General features: G+C 40.6%; 3 protein-coding genes across 4 annotated transcripts; all 3 read right to left on the minus strand.

Annotated features, from left to right (window-relative positions):
* Positions 1-1,854: 1,854 nt before the first annotated feature.
* LOC140881328 (mitochondrial carrier protein MTM1-like) lies at positions 1,855-5,863 on the minus strand. Of its 2 annotated transcripts, none has more exons than XM_073286536.1 (10): positions 5,458-5,600; positions 4,872-4,941; positions 4,513-4,626; positions 4,096-4,155; positions 3,842-4,012; positions 3,590-3,689; positions 3,371-3,462; positions 3,149-3,298; positions 2,650-2,708; positions 1,855-2,298 (listed from the first exon to the last, which is right to left on the minus strand). In XM_073286536.1, exons 1-10 carry the CDS (start codon positions 5,466-5,468, stop codon positions 2,166-2,168), a joined length of 960 nt encoding a protein of 319 aa, XP_073142637.1. In that variant the 5' UTR covers positions 5,469-5,600; the 3' UTR covers positions 1,855-2,165. The 2 variants fall into 2 exon arrangements, with proteins under 2 accessions (XP_073142637.1, XP_073142636.1); XM_073286535.1 differs by having other exon boundaries at positions 1,857-2,298; positions 4,872-4,946; positions 5,458-5,863.
* A 12,088-nt stretch (positions 5,864-17,951) lies between these two features.
* Positions 17,952-18,884, minus strand: LOC140878390 (ethylene-responsive transcription factor CRF1-like). The gene has a single exon (XM_073281992.1). The coding sequence runs from the start codon at positions 18,882-18,884 to the stop codon at positions 17,952-17,954; it is 933 nt and encodes a 310-aa protein (XP_073138093.1).
* A 1,976-nt stretch (positions 18,885-20,860) lies between these two features.
* LOC140879940 (ubiquitin-conjugating enzyme E2 28-like) lies at positions 20,861-23,720 on the minus strand. The gene is made up of 4 exons (XM_073283932.1): positions 23,420-23,720; positions 22,481-22,608; positions 22,082-22,186; positions 20,861-21,188 (listed from the first exon to the last, which is right to left on the minus strand). The coding sequence occupies exons 1-4, from the start codon at positions 23,487-23,489 to the stop codon at positions 21,045-21,047; spliced, it is 447 nt and encodes a 148-aa protein (XP_073140033.1). The 5' UTR covers positions 23,490-23,720; the 3' UTR covers positions 20,861-21,044.
* Positions 23,721-24,373: the final 653 nt, after the last annotated feature.

Here is a 24,373-nt window from a genome sequence, read left to right on the forward strand (position 1 = left end):
TAAATATCTGAGGGTAAAAGTAGCTCACAACCACAAATATATGGATTGCTTTTAATTTTTATATTCATCGAATTTGCAAAAAAAAAAAAAAAAAAAAACACACGGGTACCCGCAGTCGTGTACCCAACTTTACCGTACTCGATTTTTTTGGATCGGGTTCGGGTAGTCAATGACTATCCGACCCGACGAAACCCGACCCGAGGCCCACCCCTAATTTTTTTTATTAATTACAAAAATTTATTTGACGAACAAGATATTTATTTCTTATCATGGGTAATTTTATATTTAATGAGGAAAATTGTAATTTGGTGCAAGTCAACGTATACACTACAAGAATAATATCTAGCATTTTTCTTTTATTATAGATCTTTCATTTTAAAAAAATATAACTTATTATGTAAAAAAAAATTATTTTTATGATAACAAATAAAAAAAGAGTTCACACGTGTCACACATATCAGCCGACAAAATTCAAAGTCCCAGTCAAGGGACTTCTCCTATTGATATTTTTTTTTTGACAAAAGATAATAATTTAATTGAAGTTGCGAAGATATATGAAAATTGAAGGGGACGATGTGTGTATAGCCATGTGGGGGGAGTGTGGGGGATGAACACAATATGAATGCGCGAGATAAGCTAAAAAATTCAAAATTCAAAATCTTTTATAATCGTTTCCGTTGGAAATATATGATTCTAAGTTTTGCCAGAAAAGGAAGTGTTTCTGCCAGATCTAATTATTGGCTTTGAATTTTTTTTTCCTTTCTTTTTTAATATATAGCTAATTGCCTAAAATTCTTTCATTTACATTATTGGCATTTGGCAATTTTTTTTACCCCAAGTCCTGTTTCTTTAAAGTTGAAAAAGAATTTGTAAGTTTCAAATTTCTAATCTTAACTCATACAAACAAGTCGCATACATAAATTTTGTAAATCGAATATTTTATTCGACTGAATGAATAAAAAATATTAATTTTTATTTAAAAAACGATCAGATCTATTTGAATCATAACCACTATAAATCAATGAGTCAATCTCATACCCGCTCGGATCCCACAAGTGTATCGAAATGATGGATACTGAGCAAAATCTTCCCAGATGAAATCTGAAATTGTGGTGATTGTATATTGTGAAAAGGTGATTGCTCTGACAGAAGCACTTTCTCATCTGGCATTATCAAAAACAATTCGAGAAAGAGAGAGAGAGGTGGCACATGGCGGGACCCCCGATCTCTCTCGATCTCTCTCCTCCATGATCAACACTATAAAAAAAAAACCTCCACACTAATATCTTCGCACCTCGAATTCACTGATGGCTATGGCATGGTTTCATCTCGGATTCATGGCGATTTTCGCTTTGCTTTCCGGCAATGTCGTTCCGTTTTCTCGAGCGCAGGATTTGGCTCCTGCTCCGACCCCTTCCAGCGACGGTACGCAGCATTCTCTCCCCATTTCTGGCTGCCAAAATTCATTCATAACAGTGTTTTTTGTTTTTTGTTCTGTGATTGAATTTGCAGGCAGTGCGATTGATCAAGGGATAGCATGTGTACTGATGTTGGTGGCACTGGTGCTCACGTATCTCATCCACCTCGTGGATGCATGAGTTAAGAGTTCTTGTACATAAGATTTCTATGCATTTGTTTTGTTTTTGTTCACTGTAACTCTTCTGCTGCTGCTACCCATTTCCTACCACTTTTTTCTCGTATATTTTTCTTCCTTTTATATTTCACTCTGAATTGGGATCTAAACTCGATTTTGGACCCACTTGTAAATTTAGTTTCGATTTTGTTATACAATAAGAAGAGCGACTTGAGAAATTAAAGGAATGCGAGCAGAAAGGAAAGATTGTAACTTTATATTATCCGCCAAATAACAAACATACAACACTGCATTGTATGCAACTGTAAATACACTTCACATCTTCAACAAGATTTGAGATAAAGGTAATGCAACGACAATGATCCAACTGCCAATCCATAAATCAAGCTAACTTCCCATGTGCTCATTTATATTCAGCTAACTCCCAAAAGGAAGCTTAAATTTGGCTTGAAACAAGTACCAACAAATGTTCAGATAAATGAATCAGCTGAGTATGTGCAACCAATAGTATCTTATTCCTTTGTCGATGTCGTAAATTCCTGTTCAGATGTTAGCATTCTCTTTTCCATAACTACTCTGTCATCTGTCTTTGATGCAAGGCATGCTTGACAACTTCATAAAAAGATACCACAATCCCCACTGAAGGACCGGCTCGAGCAACTCGAGCCCCAGCCCCCGTAAAAAATCCCTTTATACCTCCATCCCTACACAACATGCCAAGGGAGAATTCAGAATAGTCGAGGCTTTAAGCAGTAAGACGTGATAACTCTAGCAAAATTCAAACGAGAGACTGTCCTTTGAATCATTGGAATACCAATAAAAGTATTTTTGTTATGTTGTTGCGACTGGTCATTATAATTAAGAAACAGTTGGATGAAATTTTTGCAAGGAATGGTTTCTAGGAACATCTGTTATTCAGTCTGAATCCAGCTTATGAAAATGTGATGCCTCAAAATAGATTTCATTAATGCCCAAGAACTTTCATCGGGTACCAAACTCTATGATCTCATGATGTTATGGAAGAGTATTGAAGTAATAGAAAGTCTGATAAGTACCTCCAGATCTCAACCAAAGTCTGCCTCGTGGTCATCGTCAATGCTCGTGTGGGATCTTTCTGAAAAGCCAGAGCATAAATAATCACAGTCGAGAAATGGAGAAAATCACAAAAGAGATCATATTCAAGTAGATATGGTCTAATGATACGATTAACTTTTGTCTACAGATCTATTCTACTGCCCCTGCATTTTATACTATCCATTAACTTAGATTCATGTCTCAGATTTTCTCATGCAAAAACAATCATGAGGTGGAGAAGAGCAGTACACAGATATCACCCAAAAAAGAAAGAAAAACTTTTAACTTATTGCAAAATCAGGACTATTGATAACCACAGATATCACCCAAAAAAGAAAGAAAAACTTTAACTTATTGCAAAATCAGGACTATTGATAACCACACATTAGCCAAATCTTGCTTTGAGTAAGTACTGAGTGTGTGCTATCTGATTTCAATCATGTACCCACTTTATCAATCAACTATTAAAAATTTATCAACCTCTATTTGTCGTCTCGTGCGAGCAACGTCTAGAGGACATGTGCTAGCAGCTGCTATGCTTCCTGCCAACAAACCAGCGCAGAAGTTTACCCCAAGGACACTGGGTAAACTGGCTTCATTACCTAACCCACTCAGAATTCTCCTTCGGAGCTGCATGAAAATGAGTGAACATGAGATATCATGGCATCATAATTACTCACGGAGCAGAAAAAAAGCTCTTACTGGCTCGAGCAATGACCAGCAAACAGCAGAAAATGGAACATCACGAGCTAGTTGTGCGCCAAGGCCAGTCCATAGGATACGGTAGCTTTGAACTGATTCAATTTAACCACAATCACACCAGTTCAGATGGAAGAAAAATTTGAACTTCTCTTCCAAACACAATCATGAAACATATAATAGATACAAACATTAAAATATAAGTTCCAAATGATATCCTACTAGCTTGAGGATTCTTAGAACTCTTGATGTCAGAGACAGCATCTATCAAAGTTTTCCACACTCCTGGAGGTTTCACACTAGCTTGGTTGTGTTTGAATGCCTGTGACCAAAAAGATCACCATAAATACATTTAAAAGAATGTCCATGCCAAGACAAGTTTCTGATACAACAAATAAATTATTGGGAAATTAGGAGAATATTTAGCATGAAAAGACGTGTTCATTTTTTTCCCTGTGATGAAATATAAAATACCTGCATACGTGTTCTAGCAAGCTCAACGGGGTAACAACTTATGCATGCTACAGAGCGTGCTAAGGAACCAGCAACTAGAGGAACATAGGGAGTCACGGTTGGGGCATTTTGTGACGTAAGCTCTTCCATGTAGTTGCGGAAAATATCATACAGAGGCATATAAATTCCCACCTACAAATAATACACAAAAGGACTTCAACATGAAGTCGTAACTAAATAATTTGCCCACCACAATGATTAAGAAAGAAACTTACAGAAGGGACTGCAAGTGCTAAACTGGCATTAGTTCCTGTCCACAATCGTGAGAATCCTTCCTGGATGATTTCACAAGGTTAGGGTCATTTAACCAAATGAAGATAAAGTTGGAAAAAGCGTGCAAAATGCTTTAAAGCCTCTAGATAAAACCAACATATATTTTAGTGCTTTGATAAGTTATATACGTGATATGGTCATAGTTCTGTATCCGTTTTTCGCTTAAAATGTGGTATTTAAAGAATAAAATTAAGAGAACCTCATAATAGCAAGCTTCAGAATTTATACTGATTTTAACTTGATTAAATTTCCAATTAGTTAAGATAATTACTTATTTCAAACCAAAACAATACTTCTGAGCATGATGTATCGAAGTCAGATGAAGATGAATTAAGTGAAAAAACAATAGCTTCACCAACCTGCCGCACCACTTTGTAGAATACATCCAAAGTTCCTTTGTAACGGGTGCACTCGGGGGAGCATGTTGGTTGGGTGCAAGCAGATGACGGCATATACTTCACGTCTTGCAACATCTGAATCCAAGAATGTGGGCAAAAGCACTATCAAAACATAGCTTGTGATGAAGGGAAGGAAAGAACTAATATAAGTGACCAATGCAGTGGAATAACATAGGAATGCAACTAATAAAGAGCACTGATGAGAAAGCCTAGCGTGCTACAAACATAAGCCAAGACCATGTTTACAAACTCTGGACTAGGAAGCCCTTTGCAACGTGAATGGTTCGATGAATATATACAAAAAATACAGATTCGCTTACCGTGCTTGACTCAAAGCATGCCATTCGATGGAAGCCATCATAGGGCACCCCAGCTGCCTGAGCTTGCAACCTAACCTGGAAAATTAGCAGATATCAACTAAGCCCCAAACAGATCGGGTAACATATGTCTAATGAACAAGAAAGCTTCCTCTGTTAAAGCAAAAGGAATTCCACTACGCAAATGCCACGTTAAAAAATCCGAAAAAAGGGGCAAACTACCACATTGAAGCACACCCAACAAACCCATGAGAATTTGATAATCTGATGTACAGGGGCACTGTTAGGTATCGTAGACTAAGAAGAGGTTAAATGAGTCCAAATAGGCAATCTAAAACAGGGAAGATCAGGGAATATGTCCAAGCACAAGAAAACTCCACATGGAATGTTTTGAACCTCCGGCTAAATGGGGATCTTTATGGCCATTCACTAACATGAAGTATCTATAAAAAAAAAATCAAACAATCAAGCAAAATGTATCAAATCATTTAGCTCGTAAATTAAACCCCATGGCATACTCAGAGCTAATAAAACTGCACACATTCTCCCAAATAAAAAAATTCGAGAAATGCGTCATTTCGACAAACACCTTGGCAACATCAAGAGGGTTGACGATGATAGAAGATATCACGGCGGCGCCAGCAGCAGAGAACGCCCTCTCCCCAAAACTTAATTCCGCATCAGAAATCTTCGGATTCGATGATCTTTTGCATAAAGATTCCTCTTTCACCATATTATTATCTATTTCCATTTTTCTTGTTACTGTCGCCGCTCCAATCCATGAAGGCAGACCTTGTCTTGCTGAACCCACCATTAAAAATCAAAATACCTTCCCCCAGTTTTGCAAGAATTGAAAAAGGGAAATTATGAGCTACTAATATCAAACTAAGTAATCGATTTTCTTTTTATAGATTTGGGAGAGTTGGATTTTTTCCAAAAGAATATTGCATGGAGAGGAAGAAAGAGGTGTGATTCGTGGCGTGGAAACAAGGGCGCCAAACACTATGAGACGTGTCTAAGGTTTCCACTTGTCCAAGCCTATTTATTCAATTCCAAGTGCATTTTGGGTATTTCAGATATCCCCAAATTAATGGAATTCAAGTTTTGGATTAAAAATATGGAGTTTAACTGATCCAAACCAATTGCATTATTATACAAAAATTGTGTAATAATTTTTTTTTTTACTGATTTAATGTTATTTTTCTTGAATTTTGAAATATTTTATTTGACTTTTAGTTGTACGCGAACTTTATAATTACATTTTGAGAATTTATTTATTGCAAATTTAAAACCAACTTTAAACATAACCATGACCCTAAATATTCAGGGTTTTTAATGAGCTGAAATTTTTTGTAAATTGCACAAAATTTTAATATATCGTATTTTACTTATAATCATTTTATCCTACGATAAAATAAAATATACACTCAACGTCAGTTATCATGCACGTATTATCCTAAGTTCCTAACCAAGCCGAATTCATGGTTTGGTTATAAAATAATCATATGGTTTGAAAGTCTATAAAAACCAATAAAATATAGCTTGATCCAAATTTTTATCTAAATTCGAACCAAACAACACCGTTACTCAGAATGATTACAATGTGATCTACCTCAATAACGTGATCTCCTTGGATGAGCTGATGAAACTCCTCCAACAAAAGACGAACTGCTGCTGACCTGAAACCACTAATCAAGAATGTTAAGGGGGGGCCAAAAGGTGTTCCGGCGTATCCCCTCCGACGCTCAAGTCAGATGCTAGGATAGCGAAATATAGAGAGTGGTGTGTGCACACAAGTGAAAAATTAGGATCCAAATAATGAAAGTGAACCTGGTATTTATAGGAAAGAACTCCGGATTTAGCGCCTACCATCCTTATCAAGAATTCGCGAATCCCAGGATCACAATCCCGAATATTTAGGATGAGATCTCGCCCGAATCTTGTCTGACAAAGGAAATAATAATACACTTAATCTGAGCTGAACTGTCATCATGGGGACGCTATACTGCTGCTCTCCCTGGGGTCATATGGAAAAGGGATGAGTGAGTTATTGCTGAACCCCTGAACTCAACCTGAACACTGATCCTAACATCTTAGCTAGCTCATCAAGGTTGTCCAACCCCTCTACTAAGTTAACTCCCTACTGACATCGGGGCTGAGATGAACTCCAGAGCTCCCGACCAGAGCTGAAGGTGACGGTGGAGGAGCTTGGCTGACCTCCCGAGCTCCCGAGCTGAGCTCCCGACCCGAGCTGGAGGTGATGGTGGAGGAACTTGGCTGAGCTCCCGAGCTCCCGAGCTGAGCTCGTGACCCGAGCTGGAGGTGATGGTGGAGGAGCTTGGCTGAGCTCCCAAGCTCCCGAGCTGAGCTCCTGACCCGAACTGGAGGTGATAGTGGAGGAGCCTGGCTGAGCTCCCGAGATGAGCTCCTGAACCAGTTCTGGTTGATTAGGGATGTTCCTTTTATATTAGGGTCATCCATGAGCTGAGGTAGTTTCCTCCTCTGGGTATCACAAGTCCCTCCCATGAAAGTCGAATTGAGGTCAAAGACTCGAAATTCATTTTTGATTATGAGATGACCCTAAGAGAATGCCGACCTGAGGTGCCTGCTGAGCCCTCCTGTCATTCTGACAATCATTAACGGTAACTTTTTGAATTCCAACGAATCTGAGCCATACACCTGTCCAAATTCAACGGCTCGATTTAACCCGATCTTTCTATAAATAGCCCCTTGCTGTCAAAATTTCATTTTCACTTTCTTCACTTCTTACTTCTGTAAATTCTCTCTTGAATTCCCCTCTTCCAAGCTTTTCCGCCTTCTTCCCTTTTTCCCAAGTTTCCGAGCTTCCTAAGTAAGTATTTCCTTTCATGGCTACTTCTTCCTGAGCTCATTCTGGAAGCTCTGACGAAGTATTCCGTTAGGTGGATCGATTTGATTCCCTCGCTCTTACTCCCGCAGGAGAGCCTTCAGGCCAGGACCCTGCTCATGCTTTAACCTCTGCTCAGGAATATGACCTGGGCAATGACCCCAAAATCCCCGTGGTGCCGTGGTTTGAGCAATACCCATCCGAGCTAGATGCTTCGGATGAGAACAGGATAAGAGCTCTCTCTCACGCCCCGGAGAATTATGAGTTCATCATTCCTGACCCTGAGGCCCGAGCTGACCATCCTCCAGAGAGGTATTATACCTTTTATTTAGATCAGCTGGAGGCCGGTCTTAGGTTTCCTCTCCCCCTCCTTTTTCAATAGCTCAGCCGTTACTATGAGCTTCATTTAGGGCAGTTCACTCCTAATTCCTTTCGCACTCTGTGTAGTTTCGTTGTCCTCTTTAGGACTTTAGGCTATGACGTAAATTGTTTTACTATTTGTAATTTTTTACTTCCCAAACGTTCTGAGGAGGGCCCCTTCTACTTTTCTTGCCAACCTAATTGCAAGTTTTTTAAGGGCTTTCCCAGCTCTAACAAAAATTGGAAAAACTCTTTCTTTTTTGTTCATCCCTCCGATGATTGGGATATATGCTCAACTTGGAGGGATGCTCTCCCCCTCTTACCTGTTCCCGCCCCGGGCTTCCGTCAAGGGGAATTGTTTACTGGAGCCCAAAGGGCTATAGGGGGAAGGTGCTTTGATACTTCTGCCCTTCTGGCAGAAGATCTTCTTTGCCACCATGGGCTCAGCTCGGCCGATGTCTCGGTCTGAGGAAATCTAGGTATGGCCCTTCCCCCGCCCTTGCTCCAACATGTTAGCCATATTACTATCACTATTTCCTGAACTGACCTCTCTTCTTTCTTATATATATAGAAAAAAGAGTCATGGACGCTGCCATGAAAAGAATGCTGGAAAAGAAGAAAACGGCTGCCCCCCCTGGGAGCAGGACTGAAGGGAGCTCCGCCAAGCCTAAAGCCCCTTCACCCCGAGCTGCTAGTAAGTCCGAGCCTTCTGCCCCTCACTCTAAGGGCTCAAAAAGGCGGGCCACATCCAGCCCTCGCCCTGAAGTGGTAGAGCTGGACTCTGGGAAGTCCTCTATTCCTGAGGTGGTGCCCCTCCGCCAGTTCAGGGCGGATAAACCTCAGACTCCCGTGGTTCGATGCAGGACCAATTTCTTTGAAATGTACCACGATGCTCTGCGCACCGTGGGGGTTGGCCCTACTCCAACGACCGGATCAGTCCTCCGAGATATGATCTCCCAGGCTGACGCCGATTATGTGAAGAGCCTTGGATGGGCTGAACTGATGCAGCGCTCTAACACTGCCTCTGCTGAGGTAACTTTTATTTCTCCATTATTTCATGTTCCTCTTTTATGTTCTCATTTACTTATTCTTTATCTTTCTTAGACCGCCGTCCTGAACGCTGAGATGTCCCTCCGAGCTTCCATGGCTCGCAAACAATTTTCCAAGGATACCCGAGGTTACGAAGCTCATTTTGCTGAGCTTAATCAGTTAGCGGAGGATGCCAAGCTTGGTCATGAAAAAGAGGTGGCCAATCTCCGAGCCCAAATGGAGGAGATGCGGATGGGCTTCCAGGCTGACCGGCTGAAGCAGCTGAACGACCTCCGAGTCTCTGAGGTGCAGAAGGAAGCCTTGCAGGGTGAACTTAAAGGCTCCCAGGATCAGCTTTCTCAAGCCCTCCAAGAGCTAGAGCTATCCCGAACCAAGCTGACCAAAAGAGCTGAAGGCTTCAAAGAAAGCTTCCTAAAGTCGGACGAGTTTATGGATGAGGTTGCTGTCCAAGCCTATGGCTACCTGTCCAAAGGGTTAGAGGGTTGTACGCAGTAGTTCAGGGCAGCAGGTTATCCTCCTGAAGGGACCCCAGTAGATTTTCTAGACTTGGATGGATTTGCCCTCTCCCTCACCTTAGGGGAGGCAACCAAGGAGGACAAGGCTGAGGCCGAGGGAGGCGAGGGTGAAGGGGAGAATGAAAATTAATTTTTGTTATTGCTGATGTAAACACTTAGATTTTTGTCAGATTATGCAAGCTCAGTTATATTATTATTCTTTTAGGTTATCACAATTTGAGTTGCGATTACTAACACCTTAAAATGAGCTGAGCTCCTTAGAGGGAGGCAAAATTAACACTTAAAAATAAACTAACACTCAAAAGGCGTTGAGCTTAGCTGAGCTCTAGGTGGCCGAGCTAAGCTCCCTAAGGGGAGGCATAATAATCATTTAAAGATAAACCAACACCCGAAAGTGTTGAGCCGAGCTGAGCTCCTTGAGAGGAGCAAGATACATACTTAAAAATAAACTAACATCCAAAGGTGAGCTGAGCAGAGCTCCTGAAGGGAGGCAAGATAAATACTTAAAAATTAAAGGTGAGCTGAACTGACCTCCCTAGCTGAGCTGAGCTCCCGAGCCGAGCTGGTAAATATGCCGAGGAGTCTTGGCCGTGCTCCCGATGTGCCTTGACGTATGTTACCCGAGAGCTTGAATGAACTCCCGACCTGACCTGGCTTATGTTATCCGAAAGCTTGAATGAACTTCCGACATGACCTGACTGATGTTGCCCGAGAGCTTGAATGAACTCCCAACCTGACCTGGCTTATGTTATCCGAAAGCTTGAATAAAATTCCGACCTGACCTGACTGATGTTATCCGAAAGCTTGAATGAACTTCCGACCTGACCTGACTGATGTTGCCCGAGAGCTTGCATGAGCTCCCGACCTGCCCTGACTGATGTTACTCGAGAACTTGAATGAACTCCCGACCTGACCTGGCTTATGTTGCTCGAAAGCTTGAATGAGCTCCCGACCTGTACTGGTTGATGTGCTAAGTACTAGATGTGTTTCAGTTAAAATGTGACTAAGGTAATGAGCTGAGCCAAAGTCAGGGTCGAGGTGACGTAAATAAGGTAAAGATCTGAACCAAAGTCAGGGGCCTAAGAGGCGTGACTAAGGTGATGAGCTGAACCAAAGCCATGGGCCTAAGAGGCGTGGCTAAGGTAATGAGCTGAATCAAAGCCAGGGGCCTAAGAGGCATGACTAAGGTAATGAGCTGAATCAAAGCTAGGGGCCTAAGAGGCGTGACTAAGGTGATGAGCTGAACCAAAGTCAGGGGCCTAAGAGGCGTGACTAAGGTAATGAGCTGAACCAAAGTCAGGGGCCTAAAAGGCGTGACTAAGGTGATGAGCTGAACCAAAGCCAGGGGCCTAAGAGGTGTGACTAAGGTAATGAGCTGAATCAAAGCCAGGGGCCTAAGAGGCGTGACTAAGATGATGAGCTGAACCAAAGTCAGGTGCCTAAAAGGCGTGACTAAGGTAATGAGCTGAATCAAAGCCAGGGTCCTAAGAGGCGTGACTAAGGTGATGAGCTGAACCAAAGTCAGGGGCCTAAGAGGCGTGACTAAGGTGATGAGCTGAACCAAAGTCAGGGGCCTAAGAGGCGTGACTAAGGTAATGAGCTGAATCAAAGCCAGGGGCCTAAGAGGCGTGGCTAAGGTGATGAACTGAGGCATGTCTACATCAATATTTTCAAAAGAGCAACTGCTTATAGATAAAAGTAAAATGTAGCCTGCATGAATTACAACTGAAAGGAAAATTGTTCTTGCAACATTAAAGAATAATATTTGCGTAAATTGTAAGCACTCCAAGGTCTCTTTAACATCTTCCCCTTTGAATTTTCCAAGTAGTAAGCATCCGAACTGAGCCTCATCACCACCTTGTACGGTCCTTCCCATTTAGGGTCGAGCTTCCCTATAGCCCCCTCCTGAACTTTTCTCAGCACCAAATCTCCTACCTGGAAGCCCTTCCTGCGCACCCGACGATTATAGGATCGAGCTACCCTGTTCTTGTATGCCTCCATTCTGATGGCAGCAGCTTCTCTCTTCTCCTCCATAAAGTCTAAGTCTTCCATTCTCTTTTCTCCATTCTTCTCATCGTAGAAAATGATTCGAGCTGACTCTTCTCCAATTTCTGCTGGCAAGACCGCTTTATTTCCATAAACCAGACTAAATAGAGTCTCTTCTGTCCCAATTCTGGGTGTGGTACGATATGACCATAACACACTAGGGAGTTCCTCCACCCAATTTCCTTGGGATTTTCCTAATCGGGTCTTCAAGCTTTGCACCAAAGATCTGTTAGTGACCTCTACGTGACCATTGCTTTGAAGATAATGGGCAGATGCGAAGTGTTCTTGAATTTTTATCTCTTTGCACCAAGCTTGCACCCGGGCTCCCTGAAACTGTCTCCCATTGTCGGAGATAATCTTCCGCGGTACTCCAAACCTACGCACAATATTCTTCCACAGAAATTTCAGAATTTCTCCTTCAGTAATTCGTGCCAAGGCCTCCGCCTCCACCCATTTAGAGAAGTAATCTATAGCGACCAACAAGAATTTCTTCTGAGCTGGGGCTAGAGGGAAAGGACCCACAATATCCATTCCCCACTGATCAAAAGGACATGCTGCCACAATTCCTTTCATTAACGCCGCTGGCTGATGCTGAAGTCTGCTATGTCGCTGACAACTGTCACAAGAAGTCACCAAAGCTATGGCACCTTTCAAAATAGTAGGCCAAAAATATCCTGCTAAAAGAACCTTACGGGCTAGAGAATAAGATCCCAAGTGATTGCCACAACACCCCTCGTGTATCTCCTTCAGGACATAATGAGCTTCCTTAGGACCCAAACACTTGAGAAGAGGTCCAAAAAATGACTTCTTATAAAGAACTCCCTCCACCATCACAAAACGGAGACTCCTCTGTTTCAACCGATATGCCTTCTTTGGATCCTTTGGTAACTCGCCCTTCTCCATGTATTCCAAGAGCTCTTTTCTCCAGTCACTCTCTTCCGGAGGTAATGGTTTGAGCTCAGTAGAAGGTGTTAATTCCACTTGTACGACTACCTCTCTGTTTTTCCAGTTATGAAGTGAGCTAGCCATCTTGGCCAGAACATCCGCCTTTTCGTTGCTCTCTCTAGGGATCTGCTCAAACATTACCTCATCAAAGAGGCCCTGAGCTTCCTCTATTGCCTTCATGTACTCTTTTAACTTCTCACTTTTCACCTCGTAAGACCCATTCACTTGCTGAGCTACCAATTGCGAATCAGAATAGAGATGTATCCGGGCTGCCCCAACTTGCTTAGCTTCCCGAAGGCCAATTAACACGGCCTCATATTCTGCCTCATTATTGGAAGCTCGAAAATCCAACCTGACTGCCAATCGGATCTCATCTCCCTGAGGTGATATCAGAAGCACCCCCACTCCACATCCTTCACTGTTAGAAGAACCATCAACATATACTTTCCATAAGCCCTGCCCTTCCATATGTTTTGTTTCGGCTAAAAAATCAGCCAATGCTTGAGCTTTAATCGCTGCTCTTGGTTCATACTGAATATCATACTCACTGAGTTCAGTAGTCCACTTCACCAATCGTCCCGAAATGTCAGCGTGAGTTAATATCCTTCCCATGGGACTATTGGTTAACACCACAATAGGATGTGATAGAAAATAAGGTCTGAGCTTTCGGGCCGTCATAACAAGTGCAAGTGCCAACTTCTCGACCTCTGAATACCGGAGCTCAGCACCCTTGAGAGCATGTGAGAAAAATTAGATAGGATGTTGAGCCGCTCCCTCCTGCCTAATGAGTACCGAACTGACCGCCCCCTCCAAAGTTGAGGTAGATGTATAACGGTTCACCCAGAACGGCCTTAGCCAATAAAGGAAGTTTGGCTAAATAATTTTTTAAGTCCTCGAACGCCTTCCCACATTCAGCATCCCACTCAAACTTCTTAGCTTTCCGAAGAACCTTAAAGAAAGGTAAACTTCTATGAGCTGATCTGGATATGAACCGAGATAGAGCTGCTATACTTCCTACCAACCTCTGAACTTCCTGCAGATTTCGAGGATGAGACATGGATCGGATAGCTTGCACTTTCTCGGGGTTAGCTTCAATCCCTCTCTCAGTCACCATGTATCCCAAAAACTTGCCTCCTCTTACTCCAAACACACATTTTTCAGGATTGAGCTTTATTCCGTAGGACCTGAGCGTGGCAAAGGTCTCCCTCAAGTCGGTCATCAAACCTGCATCATCCTGGGATTTTACCAGGATATCATCCACATAAACCTCCACATTTCGGCCAGTCTGGGAAGCAAACACCCTATCCATGAGCCTTTGATAAGTAGCCCCTGCATTTTTCAAACCAAAAGGCATCACTCTGTAACAGAAAGTTCCATGAGAGGTAGTGAAACTTACTTTATCCTGTCTTCCTCTGCCAACCGAATTTGATGGTACCCTTGATAGGCATCCATGAAACACAAATACTGATGACCTGCCGTAGAATCAACCAACTGATCAATTCGAGGCAGTGGATAGCAATCTTTTGGGCATGCCTTATTTAAGTCTCGAAAATCAACACACATCCTCCATTTGCCTGAACTCTTAGGGACAAGGACCACATTTGACAACTAAGTAGGGAACTGGACTTCCCTAATATGACCTGCCTTAAGGAGTTCATTCACCTCTTTCTTAATAACCTTATCCTTTTCAGGCCCAAAGTGTCTCTTTTTCTGTTTTACCTGCTTCGCTCCCGCGAAAATGTTGAGCCGATGAACCATAACGTCTGCACTAACCCCTGTGAGCTCTACAACAGAACAAGCAAAAACATCTTTGTTCTCCTTCAAGCAATCAATCAAGCTTTGCCTCATTGAAAAACTGAGATCAGCGGCTAACTTCACCATCTGAGCTCCAGGAATTAGCTCTACTTTCTCATGATCTTCTTCAGACATTAAAAATACTTTTGACCCAACACCCTTGGTGCTCGGCCTATCAAAACCATTCCTACTTCCCTCCTACTTCTCTTTGCATCAACCTTCACTTCATTCACATAACATAAACGTGCTGCCTTTTGATCATCCCTAACAACCCCCACTTCTTTTCCACTTGGAAACTTCAATTTCTGGTGGTAGGTGTAAGCCACAGCTCGGAAATCACTCAGGGCAGGGCGTCCCAATATTCCATTGAAAGAAGATGGGGCATCCACCACTGTAAATCAAGCCATTTTGGTTACTCTCTGCTCTCCACTCCCAAGGGACAAGGGGAGCACTATCTGTCCCAACGGTTGCAGAACATGACCCATGAACCCATACAACTCTGTGGTGATTGGGTCCAACTCAAATCCTTCCAATTTTATTTGGTCCAGAGTTTCTTTAAAGATAATGTTTACTGAACTCCCAGTATCCACAAAGATACGAGCCACGTCATAATTGGCTATGGTCAAGGTGACCAGTAAGGGATCATTATGAGGTAGCACCACATCCTTTAAATCTTCCCTTCCAAAACTGATGTTCGGATCAATGGGACAGCTGAGCTGAGAATTTACCTCAAAATTTTCCAACATACGCCCGTGAGCTTTGCGAGCCCTTCCCGAATCTCCATCCGTACTACCCCCTGAGATCATATGGATAACACCCCGATTGGGATGATTTGCAATTTGCTGCACCCTATCTCCTTGACCGTTTTGAGGAGCTCTTTCTTGATGATCACCTTGATTCTCTCTAACTTCATTCCTTTGATTCCTCCATTGGGGAGCTCGGCCTTGGCGAGGGGGATTTGCCCTTCGAGTCAGCTCAGCTCTGATTCGAGGGTCATCATACATGATCCTTTGAACCTCCTCACCTAGCCTCTGACAATCATTGGTGATATGCTCATACTCCTGATGAAAATTGCAAAACTTGTCAGATGGCGGTAACCGCGGGCCTTTCTCAGCATTACGGGGCCTCACAAGTGCTCGCCTATCCTCACATACTTGCATTGTCTTCTCCAGGCTTACCGAGAATGGTATATAGGGGTAGGGTCCTTTGACCCTGTTCATCTCTTCTGCAACCCTCTTCTTTCCTCCTTCTATCTTCTCCTCTGCCTTTGCTCCCACCTTGGCACTGGGCTTACTCCCAGAAGTTCCTTCTTGTCTCCTCTGCCTCTGTGCATCCTCCAAATTCATGTACTTCTCAGCTCGACTAAGGAGCTCATCATAAGTCAAAGGAGGCTTCTTGACCAAGGATCTGAAAAACTCTCATCCTCTCAACCCTTGAGTGAAAGAGTTGATCAAGGTGTCAGCAGTGGCAACAGGTACTTCCAGAGCTGCTGTATTGAAGCGCTGAACATACTCCCGCAACGGTTCCACCTCAGATTGCTTTATATTGAACAAACTGAGAGAAGTCTTCAAATATCTCTTGCTACTCGCATATTGGTGTAGAAAAGCTGAGCTGAAGTCATTGAAACTCTGAATACTACCAGGCTGTAAAAGGTTGAACCATTGCTGGGCTGACCTTACCAGAGTAGTGAGGAAGACCCGACATTTAATTGCATCTGAATATCTATGCAACAAGGCTGAATTTTCAAATCTCCCCAAATGTTCCTCCGGATCTGAGCTCCCGTCATATTCCCCTAAAGTAGGCTGCTTAAAATTTGCAGGGAGTTCTTCATCTAGAATAGCCCGAGCAAAAGGACTTTCCCTCTGTATAGGCCCAAGCCGACCTCCGACTTGCCGACCTAGTCTCCTGATCTCTTCCCACACCGCATCCATTGGGTTTGGCTGACCTACGGGAGGAGGGGGTGGATTTTGACCCATGGCCACTTGCACCGTTTGAGTGATGAACTGGCTGAGCTGATCTACAGTCATATCCGCCACATTTCCTCTTCCCCTTCCTCTTCCTCTTCCTGCCATATCTACATCTTAGCTTGAATTTCCCACAGACGGCGCCAATTGATCTACCTCAATAACGTGATCTCCTTGGATGAGCTGATGAAACTCCTCCAACAAAAGACGAACTGCTGCTGACCTGAAACCACTAATCAAGAATGTTAAGGGGGGCCGGAAGGTGTTCCGGCGTATCCCCTCCGACGCTCAAGTCAGATGCTAGGATAGCGAAATATAGAGAGTGGTGTGTGAACACGAGTAAAAAATTAGGATCCAAATAATGAAAGTGAACCTGGTATTTATAGGAAAGAACTCCGGATTTAGCGTCTACCTTCCTTATCAAGAATTCGCGAATCCCAGGATCACAATCCCGAATATTTAGGCTTAGATCTCGCCCGAATCTTGTCTGACAAAGGAAATAACAATACACTTAATCTGAGCTGAACTGTCATCATGAGGACGCTATACTGCTGCTCTCCCTGGGTTCATATGGAAAAGGGATGAGTGAGTTATTGCTGAACCCCTGAACTCAACCTGAACACTGATCCTAACATCTTAGCTAGCTCATCAAGGTTGTCCAACCCCTCTACTAAGTTAACTCCCTACTGACATCGGGGCTGAGATGAACTCCAGAGCTCCCGACCCGAGCTGGAGGTGACGGTGGAGGAGCTTGGCTGAGCTCCCGAGCTCCCGAGCTGAGCTCCCGACCCGAGCTGGAGGTGATGGTGGAGGAGCTTGGCTGAGCTCCCGAGCTCCCGAGCTGAGCTCCCGACCCGAGCTGAAGGTGATGGTGGAGGAGATTGGCTGAGCTCCCGAGCTCCCGAGCTGGAGGTGATGGTGGAGGAGCTTGGCTGAGCTCCCGAGCTCCCGAGCTGAGCTCCCGACCCGAACTGGAGGTGATAGTGGAGGAGCCTGGCTGAGCTCCCGAGATGAGCTCCTGAACCAGTTCTGGTTGATTAGGGATGTTTCTTTTATATTAGGGTCATCCATGAGCTGAGGTGGTTTCCTCCTCCGGGTATCACAATGTATTTTGTCGAACAAATTGAGATTGGCCAGTGTGATGATTAAATGAAACGCAAGAAGAATTGAACATTCCAAGAGTCCCCATCTTATGATCAAGAAGTTATGATTGAAATAGATTTAAATAATTAAATGCTAAATTGATTTCCCATCATACAATAAGATGAATAATATGCATGATCCAAGGGTTAGTTTATATTACATGAAAGTGTTTTTCTCCTTATTTCAATACTATTAGATCACATGAAACTCGTTTGTTTTTATGAAAATTGACATGTGTATTGATAATTATAAATACATTTACTCTCCACCAGGCTTCAAAGACCAAAGTGTTGGCTCAACAACTTTACATTAATTCTTAAAACTCAATATCACACAATTCATAATTATTCGTTAGTATAAATAATAATTTACAAGTTTCATATACTAAAATTAAACCAAATTATATGAAATAATTATCGAAACCACAAAAATCATCTTGGTCAGTAAACAAGTCATCCACATCCCATGTTAAAGAACCGAAATGATCATCGCTTGCAAACCCATTATCAAACTTGTGCTCCGTCGATCTAATTTCGTCGTCGTAAATCATTGGCAAAGGAGATCGAAAATCAAAGTAATCTTTCAAGAAATATTGATCCAACGGTAGATAATCGTCCATCGAGATCATATCCATTTCCCCCGGTTCGACCGGTTTTTCACTAGCCTCGGACCGAACCGAGTCACGATTATTGCTAAAACTACTCAAAACATCCAAGGGTGAGCATTGCTTCTCATCATGACACGACTCCTCCTCGCCGGAATCGTAGCAAGAAACGGAGATTATTCCGGCCCTACTCGCCGGCGGCGGTGTCACGAAGTTTGTCGAAGCTTTCGGGCCGTGTATTCGGATGGCCGCTTCGTCGTAAACCAGCGCTGCGTCCTCCGCCGTCTGGTAAGTCCCGAGCCAGACCCTCGTCCGCCGCGTGGGATCACGTATCTCGGCGGCCCATTTACCCCACGGCCGCCGCCGAACTCCCCTGAACTTCTTCCCCCCACCAACCACATGATGATGCTCCTGCATCGGCCTCTGCTTATTCTTCTTCTTCTTCTTGTTCATATCTCCACTACTGCGGTCATCTCCATTATTTATCTCCAATATCCTAACTTCATCCACGAGCTTCCTCACTCGCCAAAAATGGCGGCCGCTTTCGCATTCGTCGCCCGAAGAATCCGTAGCGTCGTAATCAGTAACGGAAATTCGCACCAAACGCGGCGTTTTGGAGCTGAAGCTCCCTTTGCATGTCTCCAGCTCCAATGGCGGCGGAGAAACCACCTTCGTGGTGATGGTTGTATGGACTGAATACTTGATGGGTTTCGTGTCTTTTGGAATCATTTCTCTGGAATACCAAGAAACTCTGAATGAATATCGATCAATCACATGAAGAAGATGAAAAAGCAGCGGAAAATGATGATTGAATGAATTTTATATACAAGTAATAAGGCCATGAAGAAAGAAGTAACCAACGCATTCAGAATCCCATTTATTTAGGCAGTATTTTTGGGGTTCATATATTTTTCTTATTTGATTTAATTTGATTTTTTTTTCAAATTAAAGTGATAAAAATTTCAATTTCTTTTTAATAATTGGTAAAGATATATAATTTGTTGAATTATTTTAATGTTTAGTTATATATAAATTACGTACATAGGTTATGTAAACTTCGAAAGATGATTTGGAGTAAACAATTTGGACAAAAAACTAATTTTCTTGAAATTTAGAATTTGGATTAATTGAGTTGTAGTGAATTCACGAATATCTTTTAAAATGGAATAAAGTTATATTAAGTTTTATGACTACAATGGATTTATTTTTCAATCAAATAAATTAAAAGCCACTTTTATATTATATTTTCCCTCTAATTTTCGTCATGGTTGATGGTATACTTACTATATTCTCCGTGATCGTTTTCTAAAAATATTTAATTGATTGATATTTTTATTTTATTATAAGTAACATATATGTAAATAAATATTGAAGTTAGGTGTGATATAGATATAGATAATCAACTTTCGAGTTTGGAATCGTTCGTACTTGCACCCCAAGCATGCTCCTTGCCATGCAAATTTGCTCAATGAAATACACGACGTGGTATGAAAAATTCTCTTGTCGTGTTAAATGAATTATTAATTAATTGATTAATTAATTATATATATATATATATATATATATTCACCGGTGAATATTAAAATTAATGAACTAATTGCATCCACACCTCCTGTGAAAAATTTAAAAGACATAAAACCCCCTAAGAAATATTAATAGGCTAATGCATCCCTCAGTTTTTAAAAATGTAGCACATTTTACCCCTATGTTATACAAACTCAGGCACATTTATACCCTCTCATAGGGGTTTTTATGCTAATTTTTTTAAAACATAGGGTCTAAACATGCTATTAATTTTACACATGGTGTTTTATGTCTTTTAGACTTTTCACAGGGGTGTGAATGCAATTAGCCCTAAAATTAATAAATGTTTTGTGACACGCTTTCACATATTGCTCCATATATCCATATTTGCAGTTAAAAATAATAACTTGACATAATACAAAATATTTTTTTATGATTTTTGAGTCGAATATCCGTTTCACAAAATTAATTCATGAAACAATTCGTATAAGAATTTTCGTGTTTATAATATAAATCTATGGTTGTACGTACCGATGATTTATTTATTGGATTTGAATTAGTATTACAATAAGCTTGAATTAATATATTGCGATAAGCTTGAGCTTCAAGTAAAAAAAATTCATTCGCCGACTCCCAAGTCCATGCACCACATTTATGTGTCACAAATTCAATGAATTAAATATAAGATGACTTCTGTCATCAAAATATTCATAATAAGATGACTTCTGAATTGATCGGCGCTGTTGAAGTTTATTTTTAAAAACCAAATATTTCTGTTTCTTTTTTTTTTTTGGTTGTCTATTCCAGTTATGTTACCGTGGATATATATATGTTGTATACCAATTATTACATTTAACATTTTGTATTATCATATTACATTAATTGAAAAAGTAATGTAATTTACCAAAGCTATAATAATTAACGAATTCGTACTGAAAATAAGGCCAATTTTGATACATATATTCGACGATTTCTCGATTATGTTAGTGAATATGGCATTTTGACTTCTATTTTGAAAATTCACACAAATGAGATTTTAAACTTCCATTTTTCTTCTTTTTTTAAATAAAAAAAATATCCATTATTCAAGGTTACTATCCAACTGCAAATCCAATTACTATCGTTGACTCGATGCAAAGTTGATACTTAAATCCATTCCAATTCTAAGATAAAAAACCGTGTTATTTCAACATTGAATTATTATTATAAATAAAGTCAGTCGACCTTACAGATTAAACATACTGAATAAATCATATATCCATTCAAATATTACCAACAACCATTTCCTATAAACAATTCAAACCACCATTTGCATAATTTTCAAGCACAAGATAAAGCCACACAAACCAGCAGCCACCAATGAGTCTAACCCATGGCATACTTTTGGGTCCAGCTCCTAGCGGTTTGCTCGTACTTGGATCTATCTGTCTTGTACATATGAGCAATTTCTGGGACCAAGGGGTCGTCCGGGTTTGGATCCGTCAAAAGGGAACAGATTGAGAGCAAAACCTGGAAATGAAGCGATGGAAAACCATGATCAATACCACAAGAGAGAGAGATGAACTGAATTTCAAGAAACAGAGATAATGATTTGAAAGCAAGCTCGATAACCACGAATTCTGAACATATGTAATAGAATTTTGATCCGCTTTCCCACTGATAATTCATCGTTATTAAATGGCAAAATCGATGTATCGTTTGAATAAATTGCTACCAATTGTATCCTATATGCAGCGATTCTTCCACTTTCAGTTCATCTGGCTGTCCGAAATCTTAAGTTGTTCTTCTTGCTTTGTTTCATTCCTTGCAGGAATTCTAACATAACTAATACCAAACCAATTCACATATATTTTATCCCATTGGCTAGAAGATGTTGAAATTTTGTTTTTAACTATCTATACCAACTTAGTCTTCTTGTCTAGCCCAGCTCAAGGAGCCAACTGTAAGTTCCGTCAAACATAAGAAGCATCATCGTCTTATTTATGTATGTCTATGAACTTCCATAGTTCTATCACCAATGATTTTCTTAAGTTCCGGTTCCAGTTTCGGCTATATCTTTCCTTTCAACACTGGGTTTTTTAACTTCACATATAGCTAATATTTGTAAAATAACAAACAAGTCTACATATTTGGGACGGAGAGAGTATTTAATCATTGACTTGTAATTATAAGATTTGGGGAAATTTGAGTCTCACATATCCACATAGTACCTACATATGTGCTTGCATATATGCGTGTGGCACGAAGTGTCTGAATATTGTGAGAACAAATGCATTTCATGATTCAGAGAACCAATACGTGCAGATGCTTATTCAAAGTGTCCTAATACTTGGAGGCAATCTATGGCAAATATAAACTTGTCAGAGACAATATAACAGAAAGAATTCGAGAAATTTAAAAACCTTGGAAATTGTTAAGGCAGGACTCCACTGCTCCTTCAAGATGTCGAGGCAAATGCTACCATTGCTGTTGATATTTGGGTGAAAAACTTTTGTCCGGAATGCAACCTGCAAAGTCCAACCACGAACAAATGGAGAGGCGTGTTCGTTACTATTTCAACAAAACTATCACAAAAAACTCGAGTATGTAAGACGAAATATATTGTTATACATGCATGGCATGTGTGTGTGTGTGACCGATGCAACACCTCCACCACCATCTAAACAGTTCCATCGAACACAACAGGAAAACAGAACATTCTTACAGAAATTTACAATATCATATAATTGAGAATTCTTTCCCTTTCGCTAATAGCAAGTCTACAAATCAAAAGCTCAAAATACTTCTCATTAATGTCATACCTTCGGAGGTTTAAATGGGTAGTCAGGAGGAAAATGAATAGTAACTAAGAATACTCCTCCTGCATAAGGGCTATCTTGTGGTCCCATTATCGTAGCTTGCCAGTGAAACATGTCCTCACCGACAGGTCCTGTTACAACAGAAAGAAATATCATACTTTGATCCGGAAATAAAAAAGATCGGAGGAAAAACTTGAAGGAGATTGCAGGTGCTGAAAGCTTGTTCTGCCATGAACATTGCAAGGATAACCGTGGATGGTTACACGAGGGAGATTGCAATCCAGCAATCGGTTTAAAAAATAACGAGGATTCGTAAGCGTGATAGGGATGTAAAATGCATATACTCCAAGCAAATTATAATTTTTGCAAGATCCATATCAAAGTTACCAAGTCCTGTTGGTTTTTCTATGATCAAATATATGCGAATATAGTTCAATTGAATCTATTTTTTCACAATTTCTACTGCGAAGTTTCGTTGGGACAAACAAGACTTAATATCAACACAACCACAAACAAAATTTCAATAAATCAACCATTAGTGCCCCCTCCCACAGAATGTTTGCCTGCACAGAAGCAAGCACATACTATTGCTATTTTTTCTCACTTTTTTTTACCAACAAGGGCAACAAGAATTTCACAGCCAAGGAAACATATACAAACACAATAATTACAACTTGATCTCAACCTTAATAAACACGACTGAACATCGCCAAGCCCACTAGCAAAATTTGAGGGCCAAGATAACTTTTTTACTCGCAAAAAATGGTCAAAACAACAAAATAATTTAAACCCACAGGGCAAAAATTAATATACACGCGGATTAACATCAGAATGTCTTGGATCAAAGCATAAAAAGTCAAACAGCGCAACCAACAACAGAACATAAATGAGCCCAAAAATGAAAAAAGAAATTACAAAAATCAAGAAGTGTCCAAGATTTACCAGCGCTGCAGGAGGTAGGAGGATCCTTCTGCAAATCCTTGAGCTCCTTCAAGATCCGTTTCGAAGCCATCAAGCAACAAAAAAATTCGATCTGTTGGATACTTTCAACAAAAGGGGGAAAAAGAGAGAAGCAGCAAATAGAAAAGAAAAGATAACAAGAGGATTGCAAATGTATGAAGGGAATTTAACGTGCGTGTCTCCAAAAAAGAGAAAGAAGACGAATGCTTGGCAAAGTTTTCTTTTTCTTTTCTCCTGGCCGCTGCAGCTGCTGATTCTTGACGCTAACAGACGACTTTAAGCTGAATAAATACTTATTTTAGATTCTTTATTTGTTTTAAACTTCAATGAGCATTTTCATTCCAAATTAATTACACATGATTGTAAATGGTATTGTAATAAAGAATTGATTATTTCCTCATTAAACAGCATATAATAATAATAATATATTACAAAGAATGCGAGCATTCATGAATATCACCTCAACGAATATATTTACAAGACATGGGAATTACTTTGATCAACGGATAATAATATTGTAATAAATACTTATACTGATATTCTTTTTGAAAAAAAAATTAAAATTTTTATGATTTATATATATATATATATATACATACATACATATATTTATTTATTTATTTTCTACATAGAAATTTTGAAGAAAGAATGCCGAAATTTAATTTATTCTCTTTGTCATCATTAGTTGTCTAATGATTTTCTTGATATATAATAACTTCAATGAGTAAATAGGCTTTTATTTTTCAATCAAATTCATATTTAGCCATGCACCTATCCCATAAAGTAATAACTATGAGGTAGAGTCGAATTTTCCATTTCGGCAATTTGTTATACACCTTCTCCGTATATGTTGATGCAATGTATGTGTAAGACCTGAGTCATAGCATTTATTAGTTTAAGAATCACAATAATTATCCACAATAATTATCCATAAAA

Source organism: Henckelia pumila, chromosome 2 (genome assembly GCF_033568475.1).
Source record: "Henckelia pumila isolate YLH828 chromosome 2, ASM3356847v2, whole genome shotgun sequence".
NCBI classification, from domain to species: Eukaryota; Viridiplantae; Streptophyta; class Magnoliopsida; order Lamiales; family Gesneriaceae; genus Henckelia; species Henckelia pumila.